Source organism: Antechinus flavipes, chromosome 4 (assembly GCF_016432865.1).
Source record: "Antechinus flavipes isolate AdamAnt ecotype Samford, QLD, Australia chromosome 4, AdamAnt_v2, whole genome shotgun sequence".
Classification (NCBI taxonomy): Eukaryota; Metazoa; Chordata; class Mammalia; order Dasyuromorphia; family Dasyuridae; genus Antechinus; species Antechinus flavipes.
The window spans coordinates 8,171,158-8,190,269 of record NC_067401.1 but is presented as its reverse complement, the minus strand read 5'-3'; the positions used below and the strand labels follow the sequence as shown (position 1 = coordinate 8,190,269).

The 19,112-nt window shown below is 42.9% G+C and overlaps 1 protein-coding gene across 8 annotated transcripts in view; it reads left to right on the top strand.

The window, feature by feature from the left end:
* Positions 1-19,112, top strand: part of LOC127563075 (zinc finger protein 260-like) — a 298,396-nt gene that overhangs the window by 7,906 nt on the left and 271,378 nt on the right. For 4 of the 8 annotated variants that reach the window (XR_007953883.1, XM_051999300.1, XM_051999297.1 and 1 more), the window contains exons 2-3: positions 517-605; positions 937-1,063. The exons of 3 other annotated variants lie outside the window; for them this stretch is intronic. Coding sequence is in view for 4 of the 5 variants with exons in the window: in XM_051999300.1 (XP_051855260.1) it covers positions 555-605; positions 937-1,063 (178 nt within the window). In the remaining variant the exon portion in view is untranslated. Of the gene's footprint in view, positions 1-516; positions 606-936; positions 1,064-2,510; positions 4,674-19,112 lie in introns of those variants that run through there. One more of the 8 variants, XM_051999303.1, reaches the window with a different exon arrangement.

The following is a 19,112-nucleotide window of genomic DNA, read 5'->3' as shown; positions in this document are numbered from 1 at the left end:
TGTGTGTGTGTGTGACTGTGTCTGTGACTGTCTCTGTGTGTGTCTCTGTCTGTCTGCACCTTGTGTGTAGCACTTTTTCCTGTCCCCCTCCCACCTCCCTCGGTTCCTCCAGGCCGCGATTGCTTCCTTTGGGCCTCGGTGTCGCCTGCACAGACCCCAGCGGGTGCCCCCGACCCTGCAACATCCTTCCCCTCCCCCCGACGCCCTTGGCTCTCACCTGCCCTTAGTGAGTCACCTCCTCGGAAGGACGGCCGCCATCGGGCTCCTGCTTCCTCCCCCTCTGCCAGGGTCTCCCCGGGCCGGTTCCTGGGGCCTGTTCCCCGGCCTCCTGCTCCCCTTCTGCCAGGCTCCCTTCCCAGGCCGGAAAGCCCCTGGGGCGGGGCTCGGACAGGGGAGGCCCTTCTGGGAGGGGGCGCCCGCACTCTCGCCCTTGCAGAGGGGCTGGGGGGGGGGGGCACTTGTCCGGGAGCCGCAGCAGAGCCGGTCTGGGCCCCTCACAGCTTCTTCCTCCTCCAGCTCAGCCCTGTAAAGACCCTGCTCTTCCCCGGCAGCAGATGGAGGCCGAGGAGGGCCCGACTTCTGGCTGCCTCATGGCCGCCTTTCAGGTGAGTCCCAGCTCCTCCCGCCCCTTCTCTCCTCCCGCCGGGTCAGCAGGGACACAAAGGCCGAGGGAGGCCGGCCCCGGCCCTGGGCCCTCCCTCTCGGTCAGTAATGGAGAGGGATCAGTCCGGGCGCTAGGGGGCGGCCATATCGGGACCGTGATCGCCAGGGTCAGTGTTGGGCTCATTCTCCGGGAGGTTTGGGGCGTCAGGAGGAAGGGGCACAGGGCCCCGGGGGTTCTTGGCGAGGATTGTCGGGGGGAACCCGGCGTGTGCAGGTTCCTGTGCCCCCCAAGTAGGAGAGCAGGACACCGAGGCCGGCTTGTGTCTGATTCAGGAGCCGGTGACCTTCCGGGACGTGGCCGTGGACTTCACCTGGGAGGAGTGGAGGGTCCTGGAGCCGGCGCAGAGGGCCCTGCACAGGGACGTGATGCTGGAGACCTTCCAGAACCTGGTCTCTGTGGGTAAGCGCAGCGTCCCCTTGGGAAGGGCGGAGCTGGGTTGGCCAGAGAGCTTGGCGGCTGCCTGTCCTGGGGCAAGCCCCGGCCCCTTTGTGCCTGAGAGGGGAGGCGGCCCCTGGGGTGACTGTCCCTCTGGGCCTCTCTTCAACAGCCAAACCCCCTTCACCCCCATCCCCCCACATGAGGTCCCCCTGCCCTTCTGGGCTTTTCCCACACATTTCAGTCCATGTTCCGTGGGTCTGGGGGTGACCTTCCTGGGGTTCCTCGTACATACAGCACCTTCTGACTCCCGTCTGCAGCTTGTGCACCTACAAGTGTCCCCCCTACATGGGGAGCCCAGTGCTCCCCCCAGCCGGTTACACCCCATTCCCCAAATGTCCTGTTTCCTATTCTTTATCCTGGTTCTCGCCTCTGTCCCTGAGGTTCACTGGGTGGAGGCGTATTTTGTGGCCTGCCCAGTGTCTCCTCTACACACTGACCCGCAGTGATGGAGAGCCAGGGACAGGCCTGCCTTCCCTAGCCCAGGATGCAGCTGCTGGCCTGGTTGTCCTTCCAAGCCTAACTCAGACCTTGACCGGTCCTCAGACAGATGTGGGATTTGGAAGTTCCCCCCAGTGCTGCTGGGCCCCCTGTCCTTTGTGGCTCTTGCCATTGTTCCCCCTGAAATGGAGGGTCCAGGATGCCCTTGGGCACCTCCTGTCCAGCTTCTCTGCTGCCCCTCTGCAGGTCCTCTCCTCCCCTGTTCCTGTTGTTTGGGAATCCTCCTTATGTTATGGGACCTGCTCGGTGCAGTAGGGAAACTTTAAGGTCCTCCTGGGGGTCGGGCACTCTGCTGAGAACTGGGCCCCCGAGGAAAGGCCCGGAACCTTCCTGCTCTCAGGGAGTCCCGGTCACATGGGAGGGACAAGATGCTTAGGGACAAAGAAGACGTGGCAGAGAGAACTGGGAATAATCCAGAGGAAAGGTCCTGGAGTCAAGGGGGAGTGGGACTGGCTTTGGCAGGAGGTGGGATTTTGGCAGGGAAGAAAACCAGGAGACAGTGAGGGAGCCGAGAAGTGCAGGGGTGAGGGAGAGCCACTGAAAGGGCCATGTCTGATGGGCAGATGGGGCGTCTTGTTCTGGGAAGCACACAGAGGCCGGTGTCTGACGCTCCCCCAATGGGCTTGTTCCTATTTTTCACCCTCTTCAATCCCTGAGGACCTTGTGTGGTGGAGTCAGGGTTGGGGAAGGAATTGCTCTTGCCTGGATTGAAGATGCCCTTGGATGAAGAGCTTGGCCCCCAGTGAGCGTGTCTGGGACAGACAGCACAGCAGGGAGGGAAATTGGACCTAGGGTCGGGGCCCCTGCTGCTTGGGGAGACAGAGCTGAGAGTTTCAGAGCCCTCTGGGCATCCTCCCCACCGGCTTGTCCCTGAGTAATTAAGTTCCGGATGTTCTGTCCCTGTGTGCAGGGATTCCTGTTTCCAGACTAGATGTGATCTCCCTGTTGGAGAAGCAAGAAGGAGCCTGGAGTCCCAAGAACAGAGACTCCAATGGGTCTCATCAAGGTGGGTGAAGAACAGGCAGATGCTGGGAGTCAGCCCCCATTGCCTCATTCTCTGTCTTGTCCAATATGGCAGTGACGTCCCTGGCTCCAAGGCAGGAGAGCTTGGCTGCTTGTGTTTGTGTTGTGGTAGCCCGCTGATCATAACTTCTCCGTATTTGATTTCATACTTTTGTTAGTTTTGTGCATTTGACATTCTGTTTCAGAGAAACCGTCATTTACCTTTTTTAGAAATTTGAAGAGGTAAAAGACTTTTCCTAATGCTTCTTGCTAATTTGTGTTTCTTTTCAAATTTCTTTTTCTTTCTTTTTATCTTTTTTAAAAATTAATTTGGCCATTTACATGAATAATTTTGCTAAAATATTGAACTTGTCTTTCATTCCACTTATAATATAAATTCCACTTACTCATCGTGTAGATTCTTTTCAATATGTTGCTATAGTTCCTTTGCTAATATTGAACCTTTTTGTGTCAGTATTCAATAGGGACATCAGTCCATAATAGGCTCTTTTTGTCTGCTTGGATATCAAAAGCATATTTCAATCATTGAACTGTATTCCTTCATTATAGAATGGAACCAGTTACTTTTGAATATTTCATAGAGCTCACTTGTAGAATCATCTGACCCAGAGTTTTTTATTTGGAAGTCCAGTTAGGAGTCGTTCCATTTATTTTTCTGAGAATGAGTTATTTAAATTCTTTTTTGTCTATCAAATTCTTGATTTTTGTTGACTAATATCTGTTCAACAGACGTCATCCATTTTGTTGGCATATAATTATCAAAACAACGTTATTCAGTCATCAGTTGTATCTGACTTCTTTTGACTCCAGGAACTACCACGCTGTTCTATGCTCCCCTGTCTCACAGTCTTTTCACGTTTATCTTGTTGTTTCCATGGCATGATCTGATGATCTCATCCTCTGCCATTCCCTTCTCTTTCTGCCTTGATTCTTTGCCAACATCAGCGCTTTCTCATCATGTGGCCAAAGTATTTCAGCTTCAGGATTTGATCTTCCAATGAATTGCTTATTGATTCTAATTAATTACTGCCTTTCCATTAAAAAAAATATGTATTGTAAATTTTCCATTTTTTTGTTTCCATGAATGTTTTTTTTTCTTCCCTGTATTTACCTATTTAGTTCCTTTTTGCCTCCCTCTTCTGTCTTCTTTTATAAAGAAGCTCTCCATCTAAGCCCTCTGTATCCTTTTTAACTCCCTCATGACACTTGAGGACATTAAGGTTCTAAATAACCATGGGAATCTTTTCTTTCTAGTAGAATATAAGCATTTTGATATCTAGTCCCTTACTTTAGGTCAAATGCATTTACCATTCTGGTTTCTCTTGTCTCCTGTGTTTGCATTTCATAATATCAGTTCATTTCTTATCTTTTCATCAGAAATACTTTAAAAACCTGTTTCATTTTTCCCCTGTTGGATTTTATTGAATTTTGCAAGGTAACAATTTAGTCTTACTTGTAAGCCAATATCTTTTGGTTTTTGGAATCTTGTATCTCAAAATTTCCTCCTCATTATAGTGGTAGCTGTTAATTCTTCTGGTTTTTTTTGTGTGACCTCTTATTTCGGGCTACTTAGTGGTATTTTTTTCTTTGACAGAGCTCTGGACTGTGGCCAGGATGTTCCTTGGTCTTTTCATTTTGTAATTTCTGGATTTTTTCTGCTTTCATTTTTACTTCTGGACAGTTATCATTTTTAATTTCTTAAAATATAACATCTGTCTTGTGTTTTGTTTTTGTTTTTTTTATCACTGCTTTTAGAGAACCTAATTAATGATTTCTTTATTATCTCTTCAGAAATACATTTGGAACAGTTCAAGCTACTAAATGTTAAACTGCACTTGGATGTTCAGTACACTCTGTTTATGATTTTAATTTTTTCCCCAACTCTAACCCTAGCCCTATTTAATTTTCATTATTATATTTCCTCCTTTAATTTCTTCCCTTGGAAAAATTTTAACAGAAAAATATACCAGTTCTCCATAATTGCGATAAATGTCTCATTTTAGCTGTCAGAGAATTATAGAAGTTAATAGTTGCATGAACTTTCATGAACATCTAATCCATTCATAACCGATGACTGTCAAATAACTGTAGCTTATTCTCCAAAGGCTCCAGTGAGAAGAAAATCACTGCTTCCAGAGGCAGCCCATTCCACTTTTCTAAAGCTCAAATGATTAAGAAGTTTCCCCTTCCATCAAGTCTAAGTTTCTCTCCTTGCAACTTGTACCCACTGTTGCTCATTCTTACCTTTTGGCCTGTCCCCCATCAGTTCTCTCTGAGTGGCAGCATGGTGGGTAGAGAATTCTTTCAGGTCTCTGACTCAGGCTGGTTGGGTGCCTTAGAACAAATGGATTAACCTCTCTGAGCACCAGGTGTCTCGGGGTCATTGGAGGTAATTTTTCACCCGATTTAAATCATAAGTCCATCCTATAAAAGATATTTCCCAGCTAAAGGTCCTTTGTTCCCTTTATGGGATCCGAGACTGTCTGCCTTAGTGGAATGTAGCACACAGCCCTTCAGGTACAGTCTTATCAGGGAAGTTCATTGACCTTTGTCTCCTAGACTCTAGGCCTTCCTAAGGATAGCTTCAAAGTGCCTTTATGGTCCAGATAGGCTTCTATATTCTTTCTTTTACTTCAGTTTCATTTCCTAAAATCCTTTTATCTTTTAAAGATGACATGTTCTTTAGGTCCCCATATACAGACACACCATTTTGTAGTTGTAGAATGAACTTTTATACCAAAATGAAGGACTTGATATTTATTTGTAATGTCCGGGCTAGCTTTCTGGAGGTCCTGCAAAAGGGCCTTGGTCTCAGCAGGAAAGACACCATGAGGAATGGTCAGGAATAGCCTCTAGATTCTATATTCAAGCCCAGTCTTGGTCTTAGTGCAGGAGGCAGGAGAGCTACCACAGAGCTGGTCAAAGAATGTCTTATTGCCATTCCTTCTTAGCTTTTATATACCTTATTGTAATTACATCATTACAGCATACTGAGTATGTGTGAACTAGAGAACCATGGCATCACCATACACTTAGTATATATGGGAACTAGAGAAGCATGATCTCATCAATTCCACTGAGTTAACATCTTGTTGTAAGTATCCTTGTTTCAAGTATACTTCTCTAAAGTTCCTGCTCTCTACAATTATCTCTTATTTTTCTTATGAATTTCATCATACTGATTTAGTCTATTGAGATCCCTTTAAAGCTCAATTCTCACACATATTGTTAGCTATTTTTTCAAAGTTTGTCATTTCTACATTTCATTGTAGTATCACACGTGTCTTTTTTGAACTCATCTATTAAAATAGATCATTCCTTCAAAAATCATTCCTTTTTATTTTGCCAGAGCAGACATTTTTGGTAATAGATCTGGCTTTTCTTGCCTTCTAAAGGATTAGGAAACAAATTAGAAAAGTCAGAGCTAAAAATTGAATGTTACTTTTTTTTTAACTGAATTTTTAAAAAAGGAAAAATTGAAAGAAAAATACACTTGTCTATTTCATTAACAAATAAAGTCAATCTCTTAACATTTAATTTATGATATTTATGTTTTGTCAATTTTTCTTTTTTCTTTTCCTAATAAGTCAAATTGCTCTTATTTAGTATGACATGCCTTTCTTCTTGGCTGTTTTAAAAAATTGTCAATTCTTGTAGACTGACAACAATGGGTCTGTGTAAATTTGTAATTGTAAGTGGGCAATCAGTTAATTCTATGTTTAACCTGTCTTTTTTTCTTCAAGATTTTTGATAAGTTAAAATATATAAGCATATATATATGCTTTTCTTGAAATATAATAGTTTGATTCTTTTTATTTTCCAAATTTGGGGAAAGCTTTGTAATTCTTAAGATTTCTCCAATTGCTTTTAGTCTTGTAAATCTGTCACTTAACTATATAGCTTCGAAGTTGAGTATATTTTCATTTGAGTGATTTTTCTCTGCTAATTTAGAAGATAATTTAGCTTTAGCTTTCCATTTAATGTTGTTTTTATTGACATTTATAATTATTTGAATACACTAGAATGTAACTCACTTAGTCCTAGGCAGTTAAGGGCTCTTTTGTTTTCTTTTTATCTGTCTTTGGCTTCAATCCAGACAAAAGGTCCTTGTTTTGTCTGGTTCAAAGTGAACATCATTATCTTTATTGGTAGAAACTTTCTCTAAAGAAGGTTCCTTGCTCTCAGTACAAAATCAATGACTTGTAATTTTTAAAAAAATTTTTCAGATTCCCTTAGCAACGAAATCAAATTTGAAACAAGGAGCTCAAGTCTGATGCAGAACATTTCTTTAGAAGCATCATCCAGGAAGATACTTCCAATGGGCACAACCTGGCACTGTAAGATAGAGAAATCTGGAGAATATGATGTTGATTTAGAAAAATCAAAGGACATCCTGGAGAGACGATTCAGACAGATAACAGTCACTCCTAGAACAATTCTTAATAAAGGAAGTGGAGCTCAGAGTCATCTGTTAGGGAGAAGATTTAGCTTTGGACCAGTCTTTTCATTGTGGAGAGGAACAATGGGGAGTCATCTCTATAATTATAAGACACTTGGAAGAGGCATCAAACATTTTCCTGGTCTAATTACTTATAATCCATCCTCCTTAGGGAAGAATTTTTCTATGTATACCAAATGTAAGAAGCCCTTTAGGTACCATTCAGATCTCATTAAATTTCATAGAATACATGCTGGAGAGAAACAATGTAAACAGAAGAAAAGTGGCAAAGCCATTGGCAGAAGGTCAAATCTTATGGACTGTCAGAGCAGAGACACATATGAGTGTAAGCAATATGAGAAAGCCTTCAGTTATAGAGAAAGTTTGACTAAATCTAAAAGAATTCATATTAGAGAGAAACTTTTTGAATGTGATGAGTTTGAAAAAATCTTCAGTGAAAATGAATATATTGTGCATCAAGAAATTGAGAGTAGAGACAAGCCCTTTGAATGTAACAAATGTGGGAAAATCTTCAGTAAGAAGGGAAACTTTAATAAACATCAGAGAATTCATACTGGAGAGAAGCCATTTGAATGTAATGAATGTGGAAAGGCTTTCAGTGAGAAAGGAAACCTCAATGTGCATCAGAGAATTCATACTGGAGAGAAACCCTTTGAATGTAATGAATGTGGAAAAGCTTTTAGTCGAAAGGAAAATCTTATTCCCCATCAGAGAATTCATACTGGAGAGAAACCCTTTACGTGTAACGAATGTGGGAAAGCTTTCATTGGCAGGGCAACCTTTAGTGCACATCAGAGAAGTCATACTGGAGAGAAACCCTTTCCGTGTAATGAATGTGGGAAAGCTTTCAGTACAAGGGGAAGCTACAAAAGACATGAAAGAATTCATACGGGAGAGAAACCCTTTCCATGTAATGAATGTGGGGAAGCTTTCAATACGAGTGGAAACCTCAATAGACACCAAAGAACACATACTGGAGAGAGACCCTTTGCATGTAATCAATGTGGGAAAGCCTTTGGTGTGAGGGGAAACCTCATTGCACATATGATGACTCATACTGGACTGAAACCCTTTGAATGTAGTAAATGTGGAAAAGACTTTAGCCGGAGGGAAGGACTTATGAATCATCAGAGAACTCATACTGGAGAGAAACCTTTTGAATGTAATGAATGTGGGAAAGCTTTTAGAGAAAAGGGAAATCTTATTACCCATCAGAGGATTCATACTGGAGAGAAACCCTTTAACTGTAATAAATGTGGAAAAGCCTTTACTGCTGGGGGAAACCTCAGTACACATCAAAGGGTTCATACAGGAGAAAAACCATTTTCATGTAATGAATGTGGGAAAGCCTTTAGCCAAAAGGCCAAACTTATTACCCATCAGAGTACTCATACTGGAAAGAGACCCTTTTCATGTAATGAATGTGGGAAAACATTTAACAGAAAGGAATGTCTCATTAGTCACCAGAAAATCCACTGGAGAGAAACCATTTCAATGTAATGAATGAGGGAAAGCCTTTTGCCAGAAGGAATATCTTATTGAACATCTGAGAATTCACGTTAAGAGAGATATCATCTGAATGTAACAAATGTGGGAAAGTATTTAGTTAGAGGAGAAACATTATACATCAGAAAAAAAAACACAATGTATTAAAGATCCTTTGCTTGTAATGGATGTAAGTAAACTTTCAGCAACATGGGAAAGCTAAAAATGCAGCAAAGAATATATACTGGGGAGAAACCATTTGAACGCAGTGAATGTGGGAAAACCTGTAACCAGAGTGTAGACTTTGTCATCAGAGAACTCAATACTACAGAGACCCTTTTCATATCATGATTATGTGAAAGCTTTCTTTTGGAGACCAAGCGTCATTTGTCAGAGGATTCATACTGGAGAAAAACCCTTATAATGCATGAATGCAGGAAAAGTCTTTAGCAGTTAGATTTAAAAACCATCAGAGAACTCGGAGTATCATCCTGGAGAAGAGGCTTTTGTTGTGAATCTAGGAATGCCTCTGGCTGGAAGGCAAATCTTATTACATATCAAAAATTCACATAGGAGAGAAATCCTTTGAGTATAATGAATGGAAAAGGGTTCATCAAAACCTCATACTGGATAAAATGGAATACAATGAATAAATCAAGCATTTATTAAGTGCTTACAGCAGTATCAGACTACTGGAGATACAAAAGTAAAAGAGAAATAGTCCTTTCCCTCTTAAGAGTTTACATTCTAATGAGGAAGACAACCCTTGGATGTATAAGTATATATGTGGCATGTGCTAAATTAATACAAGTTAGTTTAGGGAGGGCACTAATGACTAGGAGGTCAAGAATCCATATATAAGGTTGTACTTGAACTGACACTGAAGGAAACAGGAATTCTGGGGGATGGAAGGAAGGAGGGAATGACTGAGATATGGAGAAGAACCATCCTGAAAACTCAAAAACAAGAAATACAATAGCCCAATATGTTAGTCTTGCAAATTTTGAGAAGGCAAGTGATATCTAAAGAGATTGGAAAGGTAGGAAGGAATCGGATGTAAAAGTTTTAAATACCAAACTGAAGAATTTATTTGAAGTGTTTTATGAATCCCTCATTTTGTCTGCAGCCCTGGGAGATAGGTTTTATAGGTGAGGAAGCAAAGACAGTCTGAGGTTATGTGTCTTCTAGTGAAACTAGACTTGAAATTCAGGTTACCCTGACTTTTACCTTCAGTGCTCGATCCACTGTGCACTTGCTTGAGTCATTAAGGAGCTAGGTAGTGTGAGAAGGGTTTGGGAGAAAGGAAAAGTGCTTTCATGATCAAACTGGGTAACTTTTAAGGCTGTGAAGAGAAAGCATTGTCACGGGGAGAGAGAATGCAGGGAGACATTCTATGAAGTCATTGCAGTACAGGTGCAGGATAAGGAAGAAATGCACTAGGATGGTGGCTTTGTGAGTGGAGAGAAGGGGATGTTTCTGAGGACATTGCAAAGGTAAAAGTGGCAGCTTGACAATAGATTTCCTTTGTGGGTTGAGTATGAGTGCAGAGCAAAGGAAAACACCAAGTTTTTGAACCTGGGTAAGTAGGAGAATGGCAATATCCTATCTTGTACAAATATTAGGGAGAAATTAGGATTTGGGGGCATGTAATAAAACGTTTTGGACATGTGTTTGAGATGCCTATAGGACATTCATTTAGAAATGTCCGTTACCTGGATCAGGACATAAGGTGGAACTAAGGTGAAAGAGTGAGCAGGACTTAGAGGTTGCAGATTTATCTGAATACAGATGACATTTGAATCAATGAGAGGTGTTGAAATCACTAAGTAATATAGTATTGAGAAAGAAAGATCAGGATAGAGTTTTAGGTGGACATACACTTAATGGTCATAACAAGGAAAATCATCAGCAAGGGAGACTGAGGAGAACCATTGTCCAGGTAAGAAGAGAATCAGTGTTAGGAAAACCCAGAGATGATTAGAGTATTCAAGAGGAGATTGGTAGTAGTATCAAATGCTAAAAAAAAAAAATTCAAAGAAGTTAAACAGGGCATTGACCTTGCCAATTAAGCAATCACTGGGAGAGGAAAGCATGTGAAGCCTCTGAGAACGGAGAACTTTCTCCAAGTTGTTTTGCCAAGAATGAAAAGAACTCTGAGAATAGCAGAAGTGCCAATATCTTGGGGAAGGTAATGGTGCTTAGTGGGACTTGGCCCTGTGTGTAGGCAAGAGGAAGGAGTGAATGTGGGAAAGTTATCAGTGATGAGAAAGCTTGTTAGAGAACTGATACTGGAGAAAAACTCCTTTGACTAATGCATTAAAACAAATTATATCAAAAACAATGCCATTTGATTACGGGATGAAAAAACAAATTATGACATGTGGATATGATGCAATATCCTGTGCCGTAAGAAGTAATACAAAGAATTAAATATATAAAATATGAAAAAGAAGGAATAAGAAATAACTTACATAATGGCTACAGGAACATAAATAGAAACAACAACAAAACAACCTAGTGCTGTATAATTATAATTATATAAGAGAATGAAAGAATGTACCTTCCTCCCCTAGCAGGAAAGGAGGAGAATGGATGGTTAAACACATTGCATGGGTCTGGCCATCTTCCTGCCATGTTTCTTTGCTCCATCTTCACATTTTCCATTTTAGGGCAGGAAATACAAGTCCATCAGTAGCCCTATGGTCTTCTGTATCTTATCACTTTTTAAAACAAATCTTGCCTCCATAGCCACCATTCTTCATATGTATATTTGCATATTAGAATGAAAGCTCCTTAAGGGAGGTATGGTATTGCTTTTTGTATTTTTACCCCTAATGCTTAACACAGTGCCTGGCAAGTAAGAAGCATTTAATAAATGGGTTTTTCATTTGTTCATTGCATGCCTTGTAAAACTTGCTAGATGTGGTGATGGCCTAGAAATGCAGAATGAGACATTCGTTTCCACTAACAACGTGGAATTGCTTTTGCTTAGCTATGCCTATTCTGAGGAGGGCTTTTCTTGGCAGCAATAGGTGTAAGAAGGATTGGGTGAGTTTTCATGCCAAAAAAATAAGTAATGCCAGGAAAGAGCAAAAGAACATTGAAAAGGGGATAGTGATATACATAGTAGTGATGGTATTAACCAATTAAATTTTAATATATAATTTTTTAAACCTATGTATAATAAATATCACTAGTTTCATATGTGATCTTTCTGTTTTTTGTATATTGAAATGTCAGTGTTTGTTATTAATGTGAAGTTTATAATTTAAAAAACTGAACTAATTTTCCCTCTTAAATGTTACAAAGGACAGCTTTCTATGTTAGTTATAGAAAAGGTCCTATGAAATTAAATATCCATAAAAATATGTGAAATCAATTCTGTCATATTTTAAGTACCATTTTTTTGTGTGTTTTACCAAGCACTGTGCTAAATGTTAGAAATACAAGTACTAAGGATGAAATTCCCTATTAGAAATTACATTCTAATATGGGAGACATTTATGTGTGTATATATATATGTAACAGAATGCATGTAAAGTTGACTATACACATACAAAGTTATTAAATTTAACATGATGTGGAAGGCCATTAAGTCATTCAGGGATGAGGAAAATCTTCCTGCAGAAGATGGTGCCCAAGCTACATCCTAAAGGGAGAGACTGACTACTAAATAGAGGTAAGGAGGAAGAGCTTTCCAAGCATGAGGTGATGATCAATGAATAGTTATAGAGATAAGTTATACAGTGTTGTGGTTAAAGAATAGGAAGAAGGCCAATTTGGCAAGATTTCAGAGTGGGAACAATGTCTAACAAGGCTAAAAAGGTAGGATAAACCCAGGTTTTAAAAGTTACAAGGAAGAGGTTGTTTCTGGAGGCAGTAGAAAACCAGTGGATTTGTTTGAATAGAAGAATGATAGGGTCAGATTTAGGAAAATCACTTGCTTTTGTAATTGGTGTGTAAGATGAGCTGGAGTATGAGAGACTTGAAGTAGAAAGCCATGTAGAAGACTTGCAGTCTAGGTGAGGGGATTAAAAGAGTTAAAAAATGGTAAGTTCAGTGTTAAGCATGTTGAGTCTAAGATATTTGAAATGTCTGAACAGGCAATTGGTGATACAGTACTGGAGCTTGGAGGAGAGACAGCTGAACCTGGAAAAACAGCTGCATGGATATGATAGCTAAAAGACCCATGGAGACTTGAGAGGTTACTGAGAAAGACAGTACAGAGAAAACAAGAGAAGGCCTAGGATAGAACTTTGGTAAGCACCACAGTTAGAGGATAGAATGAGAGAGGAGGCAGAAGTAATCAGAAAGGCAGGTGATGAACCAGGAGAGATTAGTGTAAGAAAAACCCTAGAGAAAATGGATAAGAGTTTCCTTTGTTACAAAGAGATTAAGAAGGGTAAAGATTAAGAAAAGATTCAACAACTAAGATCATTGGTTACTTTGGAGAAAACAATTTCCGTTGTTACAAAATTGAAGGCATTATAAGGAAAAAAAATTCCATAACAACTTCAAAAATAACAGATTTCACTGGCCTTAATTGATTCCTTTCTTTGCTTTTTCCTTTTTTCTTTCAGAATCACTAAACTGGAAGATCAGGAAAAAATATGGTGACCCATAAAAACATAAGAGTGGCAAAACAGTTGATGTTGCTCATAAAACTGAGCTAGACACTAGTCAATTAAATAGATCCCAAAATGGGTTTAAGATCATTCCTTAAGAGTCATTAGTAATGTAATATACTGTTAAAAAATTTGCAGTAGGAAAGTTATTGAAATTTTACTATTAGAATATTTTTATGAGTGACTTAAATGAAAACATAAATGAACTTTGGTTATCCAATTTTCAGATGACACAAATCATGGTTGTTGATAAGCGTCCAGAACAGCAGGATAAATTTCAAAGAATCAAATAAGATTAACTGTTAGATCTTATATTTGGATTTTAAACAAATTTTCAAAAATCCAAGATGAGCTTTAGGGGCAGCATCAAAGTTTGGCTCAATAACAATTGGAACCAGATTTATGAGGTTTTGTTACTTTAAATCTCTATGTGAGACAGTAGCTTAATATAGCAACAACAACACACAAAAATATCTTATGACCTTGTGGTGCTTTTAAGAGAGTTTCCAGAAAATGGGCAAGTTTCATTATCCTCTGCCCTACCTTAACCATATATAAAGTATTGTTCAGTGCAGGATAACAGCAGGGTATTCCTGGGCCTTTTTTTTTTTTTTTTTTCTTAAGGAGAGCAGTTTAGTGTTTTTAGCCTGGAGAAAAGATCCTAGAGGGACTCCTAGCCATCTTTTAAGTATCTGAATGACTGTCATTTGAAGGAGGAATTAGAATGATCCTTCTTGCCTCCCAAAAGTGGAATTAGAAATAGATGGGGTAACTTCCCTAAGGGGAACTTAATATTTTTTTAAAAAATCAAAAAAAGTTATTTAAGGCCTTTTTTATATGGAGAAATTAATGGAGGGAAAACGTTGTGTAAATGAAGTGATTTGTATTATTTGAGAGTGTGGGACATTGCCCCTCGTGGATAAACACTTTTAATCTAAATTCTATGCACGAAGAAACAGCTTTCAGATGGAATTATGGATAAATGTAGAGAAAAAAATCATCTATGGTCTAGACCTGAGGAGTTGGATCTTGGTGCCAACAAAATGGAGTGAGGCCTTATTTATGTGCAAACAGTTAACAATAATGAAGAGGTAGATAATGCCTTTTTAATTGTTAAATTTTTATTTATTAAAAACTAGAGAAATGTGAAGAATTATTATCTTAAGACACCAAAGAAATCAACTGACTTGCTGGAGATTTCAGAGCTAAAGTTTGGTTGACACCTTCCCCAATGTGCATCTATGTATATTATGTGTACAGAGGAAAAATGAAACATCCTAGAAACATTTGTAGGTGGAGGTATGATTGAAAAATGACTCTGGGTTTGATGGGAGAGATTGGTGGTTTCTTTGGTAGCCTTTTCCAGTAAAAAGCGAATTCCTGAGGCTCTTATTTAAGCCATTGAATAGAACCTCCAAAGGGAAGAAAGCAGCAGCACGGCTGTGACGCTGAACAGATGCTGGATGGGAGCTATGGCCCTTCAAAGGAAGCAGCTGAGTGATCGGTGATGGATTGGAGGGAATGATGTCCTTGACCCTGAGAAAGCCACCTTCCAGGTGACAGGCGATGCATTTTACGAATGGTTGCCCTGGAAAGGAAAGCAGATGTTACCAGGGCTGTGGTAGCCCATGCTGGGAGCTGGCCCAAAGAGTCAGGGGTTCTGGTTGGACAACGGTGTCCAGGCAACTGGCTGGTCTGGTCCCTGGGCCTCAGAGAAAACCTGTGTTTTGTTTGCTGATTTTCTGGCTTAAAAAGGACTGAAAAGAGAATGGAAATCTTTCTAAATGCTCTCTGTCAGGTGGTTCATCGAAAGAGTTTTGAAGACCGGGTTCCTGCAGAGAGTGTCCCCAGCAGAAGGTCCGGGAGAGCAGAGATGGCGGGGCTCACTCTCCGGCTGCAGGTGGGCCTCCAAGCAGAGCTATTGCAGCTAGTGGTGGAAGAGTGATCTGGATTTGTATCTATCTGTATGTTATTGTTTATATAATAATAATACAGGTGTGTATTTATTCTGTTGTGTCTGACTCCATTTGAGGTTTTCTTGGCTAAGATACCATAGCTCCTTGTACAGACGAGGAAACCGAGGCAAACAGTCCCACAGGGCGTGTCTGAGGCCCCATTTGAACTCGAGATGAATCCTCTTGACTAAAGGTCTGGGCTCTGTCCCCGCACCAGCCGCGCATCCTTCCTCCTTACAAAAATGGCTCTGATAAATATTCAAGTGTCATCACCTGAGTGGCGAGTTGTGATCGACAGAAAACCCATTTGCAAGGGGGGCTCGGCCGCTAGAATCGGGAGTGGGGAAGTGTATTTCCCTCCGGCAGCTAAGGGCGCCCCAAGGGTAGGACCAAGCTGTAGCAGTGGCGTGATTGGGGAGGGCGGGAGCCAATCCCAGGTGGGCACGTGGATCCCAGACCGCACTCTAGCACCTCCCTTACTCCATTGCATTTGAGGGGCCATTGGAACATACCATGGAGCCGTACTCCTCTCCCCTCCCCCCGCCGTAAATGCCAGTTATGCCAACGGAGGCCGCCAAATGTGACATGGGAGGTTTCAGGGAGCAGTGGGTCCCCTCCATTGGAGGAGTTCAAATCAAGCCCGAACACTGGCCGGGCCCACTGGGGAAGGGGTTCTTGGGGGAAGGGTTTGTCCACCTCGCCCCGGGGCGCACTGAAACCTCCTCTGGGATCCACCCCCATCCCCGCCCTCCCTTTACAGCACATTAAAAGGCCATGAAACTACCGGACTTGGTACTGGCATCAGCAGGGGCTATGGGCGGCTTCTCCTGTAATGCCGGAGAAACCGAGGCAGGAGAGAGATTAGAGAGTTCTTAATATTTTATTAATGGGAGAGTAAAACTGACTGGACAGGACTCTCGGCTCAAATTATCCAGTCAGACAGAGATAAAGATATACTGGGACCAAGGAGCCCCTGTTGGTTGGAGGAGACTGTCATCTCAAAGAATCCAGCCTCCAGCCATGAATGGAGGAACCCCAACTTCTCCAATCCCTTTTCTCTGAACAAAGGAAGGGGCGAGAAGCTGTCAGGATGGGGGAGGCCATAAACCCTCCCAGAGACAGGACGTCAGTGAATATTTTAGAGGGATGTTGTAAATTCGAGGACAGAAAAGAGTCGGGAGGCCTCCTCTCTTGTTTATCCTGCTAACAATTTATAACCTTGATGGACCAGAGCGGGGGTTTTACAGCTTAGGGGACTGAGACAGAGCAGTTAAACTGAGACAAGGGGGACTGAGTCAGGACAGTTGGAGAGAGCCGTGGCCTAACACGCGGAGCTCTAACACTAAGCCTGCCCCTGAGTCCCCGTCTCCCCGCAGTCAGCCCGGTTCTGGCAGGGCGCCCTTAAATCACCCTTCAGCCGGCGCTGCCAACCCCGCCCCCTCTCCAGCTGCGCGCAGAGCTCGGCCTGCTACGGACCGCGGCGCCTTATGGGGATGGGAGTACTGAGAGGCGCGTGCGCAGTGCCATCCCCGTGGCTTTCCCCGTGATTTTGCATTTTACTTCCCCAAATCCACAGTTCCTACTACCAGGACCTCTTTGTGTGGGTTCACGCACAGTGCATTATGGGAACGGCATTGGCAAAAAACTAAAGGATAGGCGGCCTGGGTCCTGGCGCCGGAGGAATGGCTTCCACGCGGCCTTGGGGGTTCTGCCGCGAGCGGTTGCGCTTGTGTGAAGATCGGGAGCGCGCGTCGTAGGGAGGGGACACGGCGCATGCGCCCTTCGCCTCCCTAGGGCATTTAAGGGGGGCGGGGGAGTGTCCCTGACGGGAGGTGGGGGTGGGATGCATGGGAGACCCTTCGTGGTGGTTTACGCGTGGGAGAAGATATCTGCAGGGTTTTAAGGTGGTGTTTGGCGAGGCGCGTTCGTGTACGCACGTGACCCATGTGTGCCTGCCCGGCTCCCTGCCCCCTGCCGCAGCCTCCACTGACAGCGGCCGCACTCTCCCAGCCCCTCCCCCCGTCTCCTTCCCTGCTTGTGCCCCCCAGCCCACAGAGCTGCTGCCTGCTCTTGACCCGGAGCCCCCGCCCCTCCGTCTCTGCGTCTCGCTTCCCTCTTGGGCCTCCGTGGGCCATTTCTTCGATTCTGTGGCCTCTGCTCCCTCCCACCCCTCGAGGAACCTCCACGCTCGGAGGTTAACGGAGCTTGACTTTTTTTTTTCAAGTAAGAAGGTTTTTATGATTCATCTGGCCCCCCTAGCAACTTCCCCAATCAAAGCAGCAGATTCTAGCCCCCCAAACCCGTCCCCTCACCCCCAGTGCAGCCAAGGCAACCCCACGTTTGCGCGTGCAGACTGGGAGGTCAGTCCGGGGGAGGCGCGTGAGGACGCGAGGTCCGCGCAGGGGCCAGAGTTCCAAAGCCTTTGCCCGGCATCCAGTGCCCGGGGTCAGAAAAGTCTCGGCAGTTTCCTCCGAAAGTGACCATTTTGCCAGAACCACGCCCCTTCTGAAAGTCCCGCCCCATAATACGGGTCATTTCCCACTGACTTCTTGGGACCAAAGTTCGTTGGGGGCACAGCTGGGGCCAAGGGAACCCTAAGTTCCTGGGCCTGCTAACACATTGCCCCCGAGGCGCTGGACCCCTTGGTACCTCCAACAACGAAGGCATTCCCGAGGTCTCCCCAACACTCCCTCCCTCGTCCGTTCTGGCGCTCCGCGTGGGAGGCCGACTCTCCAACCTGCGTCTCTCCTTATTAGTGATTCTGAGCATTTTTTCCCTGATTGCTAATAGGGAAACGAGTATCTGTTAGATGTGTACTGTGCGGGAAACTGCTAGGCAAATTACATGTTATCTCATTCAGGGCTCAAGCAAGCTGAGGAAGGGGGTGCACACAGAAGTTAATTGCCCAACTTCACCCAGGCTGGACTTTGGTCTTCCTGACCTCAGGCCCAGGGCGCTTTGCCACCTAGCAGCCAACTGTTAATAGCTTAGAGATTCCCTCTGAAAACTGCCCATTCATATTCTTTAACCATTTATCTGTTGGAAGTATTTAATGACTCAGTCCTTATTTTTTGTTAATTTTTATTTATTTTTCTCAATAAGATTTTGAACTCCAAATATTTTCTTCCTCTCTTATGTCCTCCCTCCCCAAGACAACAAAAATCTGACATAGGTTATACATGTACCATCCTTTCCCCCCCCAAGGCAATGAGGGTTAAATGACTTGCCCAGGGTCACACAGCCAGGACGAGTTAAGTGTCTGAGACCAAATTTGAACTCAAGTCCTCCAGACTTCAAAGCTTACCATCATTATTATAAAGCTATTTCCAAAGAATCCACATATGCAAAATCTCTACCAGCTCTTTTTGTAGTGGCGAGGAACTGGAAAATGACTGAATAAATTGTGGTATATGAATGTTATGGAATATTATTGTTCCGTAAGAAATGATCAAGAGGATGATTTTAGAGAGAGCTGGAGAGACTTACAGGAACTGATGCTAAGTGAAGTGAGCAGAATCAAGAGAACATTGTACACAGTAACAAGAAGATAATGTGATGATCAACTGTGATGGATTTGGCTCTTTTCAACAATGAGGTGATTCAGAACAATTTCAATAGAAATTGATGTAGAGAGCTAACCTCGTCCAGAGAGAGAGAGCTATAGAGACTGAATGTGGATCAAAGAATCAAACACTGTTTTCGTTGGTTGGTTGCTTGTTTTTTCTTTTTCATGTTTTTTTTTTCCTCTTTTGATCAAGTTTTTCTTCCTCAGCAAGAGGAATGTGGAAATGTTTAGAAGAATTGCACATGTTCAATGTATATTGGATTACCTGCTGTCATCTAGAGGAGGAAGGAAGAGAAAAGGGACAGATTAAAATTTAGGTTTTATACAAGTGAATGTTGAAAATTATCTTTGTATATCTTTTGAAAAATAAAAAGCTTTTGTAAAAAAAGATATTTCTATA